Source organism: Pristiophorus japonicus, chromosome 9 (assembly GCF_044704955.1).
Source record: "Pristiophorus japonicus isolate sPriJap1 chromosome 9, sPriJap1.hap1, whole genome shotgun sequence".
Classification (NCBI taxonomy): domain Eukaryota; kingdom Metazoa; phylum Chordata; class Chondrichthyes; family Pristiophoridae; genus Pristiophorus; species Pristiophorus japonicus.
The window spans coordinates 31340613-31353809 of record NC_091985.1 but is presented as its reverse complement, the minus strand read 5'-3'; the positions used below and the strand labels follow the sequence as shown (position 1 = coordinate 31353809).

General features: G+C 60.2%; 1 protein-coding gene across 1 annotated transcript; it reads right to left on the bottom strand.

Annotated features, from left to right (window-relative positions):
• Nucleotides 1-3445: 3445 nt before the first annotated feature.
• On the bottom strand, nt 3446-12955 carry LOC139273873 (uncharacterized). Its single transcript, XM_070890949.1, has 2 exons — nt 12025-12955; nt 3446-3453 (listed from the first exon to the last, which is right to left on the bottom strand). Exons 1-2 carry the CDS (start codon nt 12953-12955, stop codon nt 3446-3448), a joined length of 939 nt encoding a protein of 312 aa, XP_070747050.1.
• Nucleotides 12956-13197: the final 242 nt, after the last annotated feature.

The window sequence follows — 13197 nt, the reverse complement described above, 5'->3', positions numbered from 1 at the left end:
CCTACTCCTGCACCTATTTTCTATGTTTCTATGTTTCTATGTTTCTATGTTTCTAATGTGACGGGGCTGCATTCGTTCCTGGGACTCCTCAACTATTTTGGCAACTTTCTACCCGGGTTAAGCACTTTGCTGAAACCATTGCACATATTGCAATGTAAGGGTGGCGGCTGGGTTTGGGGTAAATCTCAAGAGACAGCCTTTGAGAAGGCCAGAAATCTACCTTGTTCCAATAAGTTACTTGTACTGTATGACTTGTGTAAACAATTAGTGCTAGCTTGTGATGCGTCTTCGTACGTTGGCTGTGTGTTACAGCAAACCAATGTATCGGGCAAACTTCAACCGGTTGCATATGCATCTAGAAGTCTGTCTATGGCTGAAAGAGCCGACAGTATGGTCGAGAAAGAGACGTTAGCATGTGTATATGGGGTTAAGAAAATGCACCAATACCTATTTGGACTTCGGTTTGAGCTTGAAACCGACCACAAACCGCTCATTTCGCTGTTTTCAGAAAGCAAAGGTATAAACACCAATGCTTCATCCTGCATCCAAAGATGGGCACTAACATTGTCCGCCTGTGACTATGTTATCCGCCACAGACCAGGCACGGAGAACTGTGCTGATGCCCTCGGTCGGCTACCATTGTCCACTACCGGGGTGGAAATGGCGCAGCCCGCAGACTTGCTTCTGGTCATGGATGCTTTTTGAGAGTAGGCCATTTGAACCACCATTCAATAAGATCATGGCTGATCATTCCCTCAGTACCCCTTTCCTGCTTTCTCACCATACCCCTTGATCTCCTTAGCAGTAAGGGCCATATCTAACTCCCTCTTGAAAATATCCAATGAACTGGCATCAACAACTCTCTGCGGCAGGGAATTCCACAAGTTAACAACTCTCTGAGTGAAGAAGTTTCTCCTCTTCTCAGTCCTAAATGGCCTACCCCTTATCCTAAGACTGTGTCCCCTAGTTCTGGACTTCCCCAACATCGGGAACAATCTACCCGCATCGAACCTGTCCCGTCCCGTCAGAATCTTGTATGTTTCTATGAGATCCCCTCTCATTCTTCTAAACTCCAATGTATAAAGGTCCAATTGATCCAGTCTATCCTCATATGTCAGTCCAACCATCCCGGGAATCAGTCTGGTGAACCTTCGCTGCACTCCCTCAATAGCAAGAACGTCCTTCCTCAGATTAGGAGACCAAAACTGAACACAATATTCCAGGTGCGGCCTCACCAAGGCCCTGTACAACTGCAGTAAGACCTCCCTGCTCCTATACTCAAATCCCCTAGCTATGAAGGCCAACATACCATTTGCCGCCTTTACCGCCTGCTGTACCTGTATGCCAACTTTCAATGACTGATGAACCATGACACCTAGGTCTCATTGCACCTCCCCTTTTCCTAATCTGCCACCATTCAGATAATATTCTGTCTTCACGTTTTTGCCCCCAAAGTGGATAACTTCACAATTATCCACATTGTACTGCATCTGCATTGCATTTGCCCACTCACCTAACCTGTCCAAGTCACCCTGCAGACTCTTAGCGTCCCCCTCACAGCTCACATCGCCACCCAGTTTAGTATCATCTGCAAACTTAGAGATATTACACTCAATTCCTTCATCAAAATCATTGATGTATTTTGTAAAGAGCTGGGGTCCCAACACTGAGCCCTGCAGCACTCCACTAGTCACTGCCTGCCATTCTGAAAAGGACCCGTTTATCCCGACACTCTGCTTCCTGTCTGCCAACCAGCTCTCTATTCACGTCAGTATATTACCCCCAATACCATGTGCTTTGATTTTGCACACCAATCTCTTGTGTGGGATCTTGTCAAAAGCCTTTTGAAAGTCTAAATAAATCACATCCACTGGTTCTCCCTTGTCCACTCTACTAGTTACATCCTCAAAAAATTCCAGATTTGTCAAACATGATTTCCCTTTCATAAATCCATGCTGACTTGGACCAATCCTGCCACTGCTTTCCAAATGCGCTGCTATTTCATTCTTAATAATTGATTCCAACATTTTCCCCACCACTGATGTCAGACTATAATTACCCGCTTTTTCTCTCCCTCCTTTTTTAAAAAGTGGTGTTACATTAGCTACCCTCCAGACCATAGACTGTTGGAAAATGATCACCAATGCATCCACTATTTCTAGGGCCACTTCCTTAAGTACTCTGGGATGCAGACTATCTGGCCCTGGGGATTTATCAATCCCATCACTTTCCCGAACACAATTTCCCGCCTAATATGGATATCCTTCAGTTCCTCCTTCTCACTAGACCCTCAGTCCCCTAGTACTTCCTGAAGGTTATTTGTGTATTCCTTCGTGAAGACAGAACCAAAGTATTTGTTCAATTGGTCTGCCATTTCTTTGTTTTCCATTATAAATTCACCTGAAGCCGACTGCAAGGGACCTACGTTTGTCTTCACTAATCTTTTTCTCTTCACATATCTATAGAAGGTTTTGCAGTCAGTTTTTATGTTCCCGGCAAGCTACCTCTCGTACTCATTTTCCCCCTCCTAATTAAACCCTTTGTCCTCCTCTGCTGAATTCTAAATTTCTCCCAGTCCTCAGGTTTGCTGCTTTTTCTGGCCAATTTATATGCCTCTTCCTTGGATTTAACACTATCCTTAATTTCCCTTGTTAGCCACGGTTGAGTCACATTCCCCGTATTAATTTTACTCCAGACAGGGATGTACAATTGCTGAAATTCATCCATGTGATCTTTAAATGTTTGCCATTGCCTATCCACCGTCAGCTCTTTAAGTATCATTTGCCAGTCTATTCTAGCCAATTCACGTCTCATACCATCGAAGTTACCTTTCCTTAAGTTCAGGACCCTAGTTTCTGAATTAACTGTGTCACTCTCCATCCTAATAAAGAATTCTACCATGTTATGATCACTCTTCCCCAAGGGGTCTCGCACAACAAGATTGTTAATTAGTCCTTACACATCACCCAGTCTAGGATGGCCAGCCCCCTGGTTGGTTCCTCGACATAGTGGTCTAAAAAACCATCCCTAATACACTCCAGGAAATCCTCCTCCACCGCATTGCTACCAGTTTGGTTAGCCCAATCAATATGTAGATTAAAGTCACCCATGATAACTGCTGTACCTTTATTGCATGCATCCCTAATTTCTTGTTTGATGCGGTCCCCAACCTTACTACAACTGTATGGTGGCCTATACACAACTCCCACTCGCGTTTTCTGCCCCTTGGTATTCCGTAGCTTCACCCATACCGATGCCACATCATCGTTGCACATATGCAACGATTATCTCGTGATCCAAATGACAGGAGTGAAGTTGGGCAAAAAGGAAAGGGAAAAGTACAAAGTGGCAGGAAGTAGGCAAGAAAAGAAAACAACAAAAGACAGATAAAAAATAAGGAAACATGTTTTTTTACAAAACAGGAGCAGGAGTAAAAAAAAAAGTCTCAAGAAACTGCAGAGGAAAGAAAAGAAAGCCAGAAGTCACAAGAAAAACAGAAAATTGAAGTGTGTGGGATTCATCAGCTTGTTCAAACTAGCCGAACATGTCTTTAAAGTTTCTGAAGCTTAAGATCATCTTCCTTGATAGATCTTGTTGACTTGGGTTGTTTATAGAAGAAAATTGGAGTTGTTTTTTATCTTGGCAAAGTCAGCTCTTGTTTGCCATTATAAATACGGCATCAGATAATGATCCTGGGCCATATTTTTCATCTGTCATATATCTCCTTCTGACAGACATTTTATATCCCTTTGCTCTCCCCCCCGACCCCCCCCCCCCACCCCCCCACAAGGCTCGACTATCAAATGCACACATTAATTTCCAGTGTGAATACGCTAAGGTAGTTTTGTTCCTGTCACATTCTTCTCTCGGTCCTACCTTCAGGATTAGAAAAGTATTGGTGGCAGATGTTACTAATGTTAGTAATAATGTATTTTCAACCACGGATTTTAATGGTTGTATTCATTAATAATACGCAACATGAGCTGAATTGTGCCCTGCGGAGCGTGAACTGGAGGCATGTAGCATTTAGCACCAGGCGTGCCGTGTCTTAGACACAAAAGGTTGACCTTGGTTTTCTAATAGAGCAATTACTGAGTGTCATGTTCATAAAATGTGATAAAATTTCAGTTGTTACTTTGTGTTACCCCAGTGTTCTTTTTTATGAATGTGTCACCTATTTCATCTACAATATGGCCTTGTCCTTGTAGAACGTTACTTTAAACATTCAGACTGCGGCACTAACCTGATGACTCAGCTGGTTAAGACAGTCAGAAGCTGAACCACACAGACCAGACCATCCCATTTTCAATTCCAGCTTTGAGCTGAGTTAGTTGATCTCAGTCTGTACAACTGGGCCTCAGTGCTCAGAAGAAACTTCTTCACCCAGAGAGTAGTGAGGATATGGAACTCGTCACCACAGGGAGGCGAATAGTATAGATGCATTTAAGGGGAGGCTAGATAAGCATATGAGGGAGAAGGGAATAGAGGGTTATCCTGATAGAGCCAGATGAGGAAAGATGGGAGGAGGCTCGAGTGGAGCATAAACGTTGATATGGATTGGTTGGGCCGAATGGCCTGTTTCTGTGCTGTATATCCTATGTAATCCTACGTAGTTCTCATGCCTAAGAAGGGGGAGGAGAGAGGAGGAGAATAATCACACAGTCTTCTTACTGCTCATCGCTATCCAATAGCAGACTTTGGAAGTGCACATGTGAGAGTATCAGGCAAGGATAGAGGGGCCTAGATAAGGTGGATAGGAAGGATCTATTTCCCTTAGCACAGGAGTCAATAACCAGGGGGCATAGATTTAAAGTAATTGGTAGGCGGTTGAGAGGGGATTTGAGAAGAAGTTTTTTCACCCAGAGGGCGGTGGGGGTCTGGAACTCACTGCCTGCAAGGGTGGTAGAGGCAGAAACCCTCATTGCATTTGAAAAATACTTGGATGTGTACTTGAAGTGCCGTAACCTACAGGGCTCCGGACCAAGAACTGAAAAGTGGGATTAGGCTGGATAGCTCTTGGTCGGCCGGCACGAGCACAATGGGCCAAATGGCCTCCTTCTGTGCTGTAAATTTCTATGATTGTGTGGTTCTATTACAGAATTGGTCTCGGCTGTGATATCCCGCAATTGAATCGCCTGCTTACATCCGATAGAACACGGGGAATGGCCATTTTGGTGAGATGCCAGAGATTACCTTGAACCTATATAATTACACCCCAGGATGTTGGTGCCTTCAGGAAAGAAGGAAGGTCAAGTTGGCTGGGGGGTAATTCAAATTAACTTAACATCCCTCCAAAATGCCAAAGTTGTGTCAGCTTGGCTCAGTTGGTATCCCACGGGCTTCTTAGTCAGAAGGTTGTGATTCAGGATCTGAGTACATAGATCCTTGGTTAGACCACATTTAGAGTGCTGTGCATAGTTCTGGTCTCCATATTACAAAAGGGATATAGAAGCACTGGAGAAAGTGCAAAAGCAGATTTACAAGGATGATGACCAGAACTGAGAGGGTACAACTATCAAGGTATACTGAACAGGTTAGGGCCGAGAGCTGACCTGGTGGAGGTGATTAAAATTATGAAGGGCTTCGATAGGGTAGACGTAGAGAAGATGTTTCCAATAGTGAAGGAGTCCAAATCTAGGGGCCATAAATATAAGATAGTCACTAATAAATCCAGTGACAAAATCAGGAGTAAAATCTTTACCCAGAGAGTGGTTAGAATGTGGAACTCGCTCCCACATATAGTAGTTAAGGGGAATAGCATAGATACATTTCAGGGGAAGCTAGGTAAGTACATGAGAGATAAGAGACTAGAAAGATATTTTGATAGGATGAAATGAAGTAAGGTGGGAGGATGCTTGTGTTCAGCATAAACAATGGCATAGACCTGTTGGGCTGAATGGCCTGTCTCCATGCTGTAACATTGCATGTAATTCTACGTAATCTTGGCTGACATTTCAGTGCAGTACTGAGAGAGTTGCTCTGCTTCATTTGAGATGTAAAATTAAGACCACATCTGCCTGTTCCTGCGGTTCAGATGGATGTAAAAGTTCTTCTGATGTCCGAGCCAACATTCATCCCTTAACCAACACCATCAAAAAATGAATTAACTGGTAATTCATCCCATTTGCCGTATTTGGAATCTTGCTCTGTGCCGATGGCAAATTTACCAACCAGCCCATCAATTCACCTTTTATTCACAACACTCCAAAGCATCAAAGATGTAATTTTTTTAACATTTTATGAAGTAAACTTTGTGGGTTGGCTGAAACAGATGTTGCCTCAGAGTAGGATGTAGAAATATAACAAAAGGCTAATGCCCATGATTACCGACAATCTTGGCTGGGGCTGCAGCTTCAGCAAAAGAGGGGATAAATTAATGGGCAAGTTACGCAGGAGGTTTATACGTACCTCTCAGCAATCAGTCACACATTGGTATCGGCAAGGCTTAAACAGGTTTAAAGTTTACCCTCCTAACCTGAGATTGATGCATGTATTAGAAATGCCTCATAGGAATGGAAATAGCTTTAAGATATGGGAGGGCATGAAAGGGAATGATGGATCTATAGATAGATTCAACCACGAAGCCCAATGGTTCACCACATCTGAGCCAGACAGTCCAGGAAGGTCGAAGATTTGAACTCCTCTCTGTTGATTCAGCTGATCTTAGACTAATCAGGGAGGGAACACTGAATTACTGAACGGTTTTTGGAATAGCTTACCAGGGAAGTTGTAGCAAGCATTTTAGATACCCTCAAGGTAAAATTAGACATGTACCATGAAGAGAAACATACTATCAGATACAATTGCTCGAACAGCAGGATTAGTTGGACCTGTGGGGCTAGACATTTCTGCTAGTGTTCTGTTGGCTCCCTAGAGTAACCGCGCCCTTTGACCTGCGAGAGAACACCATCGTAGCAGGTTGGTGATAAAAGGAAGAGCTAGCCACTGCAGGGAGCACACGAGTCCTTCCAGGAGGGCGATGGATTCTAGAAGGGCGACTGGATTGACGTCATTGGAGACCAGGTAGCCGATTGCAGCGAAACGAGACCAACGGCGGGGTCGGGACCCCAGGTCGAGGAGGAGCAGTGAGGCCTGGAGATCGAGACCAGCGAGGAGCGCGGACCGAGACCAGCGAGGAGCGAGACCAGCAAAGAGCGAGGATCGAGATCAGCGAGGAGCGAGGATCGAGACCAGCGAGGATCGAGACCAGCGAGGAGCGAGGATCGAGAGCGGCGAGGAGCGAGGAGCGAGACCAGCGAGGAGCGAGGAGCGAGACCAGCGAGGAGCGACGATCGATACCAGTGAGGAGTGAGGATTGAGACCAGCGAGGAGTAAGGATCGAGAGGAGCGAGGATCGAGTCCAGCGAGGATCGAGACCAGCGAGGAGCGAGGATCGAGACCAGCGAGGAGCGAGGATCGAGACCAGCGAGGATCGAGACCAGCGAGGAGCGAGGAGTGAGACCAGCGAGGAGTGAGACCAGCGAGGAGCGAGGATCGAGTCCAGCGAGGAGCGACGATCGAGAGGAGCAAGGAGCGACGATCGAGACCAGCGAGGAGCGAGGATCGAGACCAGCGAGGAGTAAGGATCGAGAGGAGCGAGGATCGAGTCCAGCGAGGAGCGAGGATCGAGACCAGCGAGGAGCGAGGATCGAGACCAGCGAGGAGCGAGGATCGAGAGGAGTGAGGAGCGAGGATCGAGTCCAGTGAGGAGCGAGGATCGAGACCAGCGAGGAGCGAGGATCGAGACCAGCGAGGAGCGAGGATCGAGACCAGCGAGGATCGAGACCAGCGAGGAGTAAGGATCGAGAGGAGCAAGGATCGAGTCCAGCGAGGAGCGAGGATCGAGACCAGTGAGGAGCGAGGATCGAGACCAGCGAGGAGCGAGGATCGAGAGGAGTGAGGATCGAGGATCAAGTCCAGTGAGGAGCGAGGTGCGACGATTGAGACCAGCGAGGAGCGAGGATCGAGACCAGCGAGGCCTGGAGATCGAGACCAGCGGAGATCGGAGGTGGTGAGCAGTGGAGGATAGATGATGTCGTGGCCCGGGAGCGATGGGGTCGTGGCCCGGGAGCGAAGGGGTCGTGGCCCGGGAGCGAAGGGGTCGTGGCCCGGGAGCGGCGGTCTCGGGGCCCGTGAGCGGCGGGGTAGTGGTCCGGGAGCGGCGGTGTCTTGGCCCGGGGGCGTCGGGGTCGTGGCCCGGGAGCGGCGGGGTCTTGGCCCGGGGGCGTCGGGGTCGGGGTCGTGGCCCGGGAGCGGCGGTGTCATGGCCCGGGAGCGGCGGTGTCATGGCCCGGGGGCGTCGGGGTCGTGGCCCGGGGGCGGCGGGGTCGTGGCCCGGGAGCGTCGGAGTCGTGGCCCGGGGGCGGCGGGGTCGTGGCCAGGCGGGGTCGTGGCCCGGGGGCGGCGGGGTCGTGGCCCGGGAGCGGCGGAGTCTTGGCCCGGGGGCGGCGGGGTCTTGGCCCGGGGGCGGCGGGGTCGTGGCCCGGGGGCGGCGGGGTCGTGGCCCGGGGGCGGCGGGGTCGTGGCCCGGGGGCGGCGGGGTCGTGGCCCAGGAGCGGCGGGGTCGTGGATCGGGGGCGGCGGGGTCGTGGCCCAGGAGCGGCGGGGTCGTGGATCGGGGGCGGCGGGGTCGTGGCCCAGGAGCGGCGGGGTCGTGGCCCGGGGGCGGCGGAGTATTGGCCCAGGAGCGGCGGGGTCGTGGCCCGGGGGCGGCGGGGTCGTGGCCCAGGAGCGGCGGGGTCGTGGCCCGGGGGCGGCGGGGTCGTGGCCCGGGAGCGGCGGGGTCGTGGCCCAGGAGCGGCGGGGTCGTGGATCGGGGGCGGCGGGGTCGTGGCCCAGGAGCGGCGGGGTCGTGGCCCGGGGGCGGCGGAGTATTGGCCCAGGAGCGGCGGGGTCGTGGCCCGGGGGCGGCGGGGTCATGGCCCGGGGGCGGCGGAGTCTTGGCCCGGGGGCGTCGGGGTCGTGGCCCGGGGGCGTCGGGGTCGTGGCCCGGGAGCGGCGGGGTCGTGGCCCGGGGGCGGCGCGGTCGTGGCCCGGGAGCGGCGGGGTAGTGGCCCGGGAGCGGCGGGGTCGTGGCCCGGGAGCGGCGGGGTCGTGGCCCGGGGGCGTCGGGGTCGTGGCCCGGCGGGGTCGTGGCCCGGGGGCGGCGGGGTCGTGGCCCGGGGGGGTCGTGGCCCGGGGGCGGCGGGGTCGTGGATCGGGGGCGGCGGGGTCGTGGCCCGGCGGGGTCGTGGCCCGGGAGCGGCGGGGTCGTGGCCCGGGGGCGGCGCGGTCGTGGCCCGGGAGCGGCGGGGTCGTGGCCCGGGAGCGGCGGGGTCGTGGCCCGGGAGCGGCGGGGTCGTGGCCCGGGGGCGTCGGGGTCGTGGCCCGGCGGGGTCGTGGCCCGGGGGCGGCGGGGTCGTGGCCCGGGTGGGTCGTGGCCCGGGGGCGGCGGGGTCGTGGATCGGGGGCGGCGGGGTCGTGGCCCGGCGGGGTCGTGGCCCGGGGGCGGTGGGGTCGTGGCCCGGGGGCAGTGGGGTCGTGGCCCAGGAGCGGCGGGGTCGTGGCCCAGGAGCGGCGGGGTCGTGGATCGGGGGCGGCGGGGTCGTGGCCCGGCGGGGTCGTGGCCCGGGGGCGGCGGGGTCGTGGCCCGGCGGGGTCGTGGCCCGGGGGCGGCGGGGTCGTGGCCCGGCGGGGTCGTGGCCCGGGGGCGGCGGGGTCGTGGCCCGGGGGCAGTGGGGTCGTGGCCCAGGAGCGGCGGGGTCGTGGCCCAGGAGCGGCGGGGTCGTGGATCGGGGGCGGCGGGGTCGTGGCCCAGGAGCGGCGGGGTCGTGGCCCGGGGGCGGCGGGGTCGTGGCCCGGGAGCGGCGGGGTCGTGGCCCGGGGGCGGCGGGGTCGTGGCCCAGGAGCGGCGGGGTCGTGGCCCGGGGGCGGCGGAGTCTTGGCCCGGGGGCGGCGGGGTCGTGGCCCGGGGGCGGCGGGGTCGTGGCCCGGGGGCGGCGGGGTAGTGGCCCGGGAGCGGCGGGGTCGTGGCCCGGGAGCGGCGGGGTCGTGGCCCGGGGGCGTCGGGGTCGTGGCCCGGGAGCGGCGGGGTCGTGGCCCGGGAGCGTCGGAGTCGTGGCCCGGGGGCGGCGGGGTCGTGGCCCGGCGGGGTCGTGGCCCGGGGGCGGCGGGGTCGTGGCCCGGGAGCGGCGAAGTCTTGGCCCGGGGGCGGCGGGGTCTTGGCCCGGGGGCGGCGGGGTCGTGGCCCGGGGGCGGCGGGGTCGTGGCCCGGGGGCGGCGGGATCGTGGCCCGGGAGCGGCGGGGTCGTGGCCCAGGAGCGGCGGGGTCGTGGCCCAGGAGCGGCGGGGTCGTGGATCGGGGGCGGCGGGGTCGTGGCCCGGGGGCGGCGGAGTATTGGCCCAGGAGCGGCGGGGTCGTGGCCCGGGAGCGGCGGGGTCGTGGCCCGGGGGCGGCGGGGTCGTGGCCCGGGGGCGGCGGGGTCGTGGCCCGGGAGCGGCGGGGTCGTGGCCCAGGAGCGGCGGGGTCGTGGCCCAGGAGCGGCGGGGTCGTGGCCCGGGGGCGGCGGAGTATTGGCCCGGGAGCGGCGGGGTCGTGGCCCGGGGGCGGCGGGGTCATGGCCCGGGGACGGCGGAGTCTTGGCCCGGGGGCGTCGGGGTCGTGGCCCGGGGGCGTCGGGGTCGTGGCCCGGGAGCGGTGGGGTCGTGGCCCGGGGGCGGCGCGGTCGTGGCCCAGGAGCGGCGGGGTCGTGGATCGGGGGCGGCGGGGTCGTGGCCCAGGAGCGGCGGGGTCGTGGCCCGGGGGCGGCGGGGTCGTGGCCCGGGAGCGGCGGGGTCGTGGCCCGGGGGCGGCGGGGTCGTGGCCCGGGGGCGGCGGGGTAGTGGCCCGGGAGCGGCGGGGTCGTGGCCCGGGAGCGGCGGGGTCGTGGCCCGGGGGCGTCGGGGTCGTGGCCCGGGAGCGGCGGGGTCGTGGCCCGGGAGCGTCGGAGTCGTGGCCCGGGGGCGGCGGGGTCGTGGCCCGGCGGGGTCGTGGCCCGGGGGCGGTGGGGTCGTGGCCCGGGAGCGGCGGAGTCTTGGCCCGGGGGCGGCGGGGTCTTGGCCCGGGGGCGGCGGGGTCGTGGCCCGGGGGCGGCGGGGTCGTGGCCCGGGGGCGGCGGGATCGTGGCCCGGGAGCGGCGGGGTCGTGGCCCAGGAGCGGCGGGGTCGTGGCCCAGGAGCGGCGGGGTCGTGGATCGGGGGCGGCGGGGTCGTGGCCCAGGAGCGGCGGGGTCGTGGCCCGGGGGCGGCGGAGTATTGGCCCAGGAGCGGCGGGGTCGTGGCCCGGGAGCGGCGGGGTCGTGGCCCGGGGGCGGCGGGGTCGTGGCCCGGGGGCGGCGGGGTCGTGGCCCGGGAGCGGCGGGGTCGTGGCCCAGGAGCGGCGGGGTCGTGGATCGGGGGCGGCGGGGTCGTGGCCCAGGAACGGCGGGGTCGTGGCCCGGGGGCGGCGGAGTATTGGCCCGGGAGCGGCGGGGTCGTGGCCCGGGGGCGGCGGAGTCTTGGCCCGGGGGCGTCGGGGTCGTGGCCCGGGGGCGTCGGGGTCGTGGCCCGGGAGCGGCGGGGTCGTGGCCCGGGGGCGGCGCGGTCGTGGCCCAGGAGCGGCGGGGTCGTGGATCGGGGGCGGCGGGGTCGTGGCCCAGGAGCGGCGGGGTCGTGGCCCGGGGGCGGCGGGGTCGTGGCCCGGGAGCGGCGGGGTCGTGGCCCGGGGGCGGCGGGGTCGTGGCCCAGGAGCGGCGGGGTCGTGGCCCGGGGGCGGCGGAGTCTTGGCCCGGGGGCGGCGGGGTCGTGGCCCGGGGGCGGCGGGGTCGTGGCCCGGGGGCGGCGGGGTAGTGGCCCGGGAGCGGCGGGGTCGTGGCCCGGGAGCGGCGGGGTCGTGGCCCGGGGGCGTCGGGGTCGTGGCCCGGGAGCGGCGGGGTCGTGGCCCGGGGGCGTCGGGGTCGTGGCCCGGGAGCGGCGGGGTCGTGGCCCGGGAGCGGCGGGGTCGTGGCCCGGGGGCGTCGGGGTCGTGGCCCGGGAGCGGCGGGGTCGTGGCCCGGGAGCGGCGGGGTCGTGGCCCGGGGGCGTCGGGGTCGTGGCCCGGGGGCGTCGGGGTAGTGGCCCGGGGGCGTCGGGGTCGTGGCCCGGGAGCGGCGGGGTCGTGGCCCAGCAGCGGCGGGGTCGTCGATCGGGGGCGGCGGGGTCGTGGCCCGGGAGCGGCGAGGTCGTGGCCCAGGAGCGGCGGGGTTGTGGATCGGGGGCGGCGGGGTCGTGGCCCAGCAGCGTCGGGGTCGTCGATCGGGGGCGGCGGGGTCGTGGCCCGGGAGCGGCGGGGTCGTGGCCCAGGAGCGGCGGGGTTGTGGATCGGGGGCGGCGGGGTCGTGGCCCAGGAGCGGCGGGGTCTTGGCCCGGGGGCGTCGGGGTCGTGGCCCGGCGGGGTCGTGGCCCGGTGGCGGCGGAGTCGTGGCCAGGCGGGGTCGTGGATCGGGGGCGGTGGGGTCGTGGCCCGGGGGCGGTGGGGTCGTGGCCCGGCGGGGTCGTGGCCCGGTGGCGGCGGGGTCGTGGCCCGGCGGGGTCGTGGATCGGGGGCGGTGGGGTCGTGGCCCGGGGGCGGTGGGGTCGTGGCCCGGGACCGGCGGGGTCGTGGATCGGGGGCGGTGGGGTCGTGGCCCGGGGGCGGCGGGGTCGCAGCCCGGCGGGGTCGTGGCCCGGGAGCGGCGGGGTCGCAGCCCGGCGGGGTCGTGGCCCGGGGGCGGCGGGGTCGTGGCCCAGGGGCGGTGGTGTTGGAGTAGAGAAGCGGCGCAGCATTTAACAACAGCGGGGTTGGGGCCCAGCGATGGCGCAGCAGAGCAGGTCTTCTGTCATCTTGGTTAACCTTTGTCACTGGAACAAGGCCTTTCTCTGTCAAGCCCGTGTGGTGGCTGGTGTGCAACGTCCACTCCACGTTAAAATAATCCACAGGCATCTTCCACCCTTTAAGATGTAGCTCGGGACCTGGAATGTCAGGTCCCTCATTGAAACACCTGTGAACTCATCTTTTTCTGTTGTGGTAGTGGGTCATCCTCGACACGAGGGACCGCCTAATACTACACTACTGGAATAACTGCAGCAGGAAGGAGGCAGGAATTCCCAACAGCTCCCCACTTGCCCCCATATAATGGGCGGGACAGTCAATGGGGGGTGTGATCCCTCCAATTCTGTTTGCAG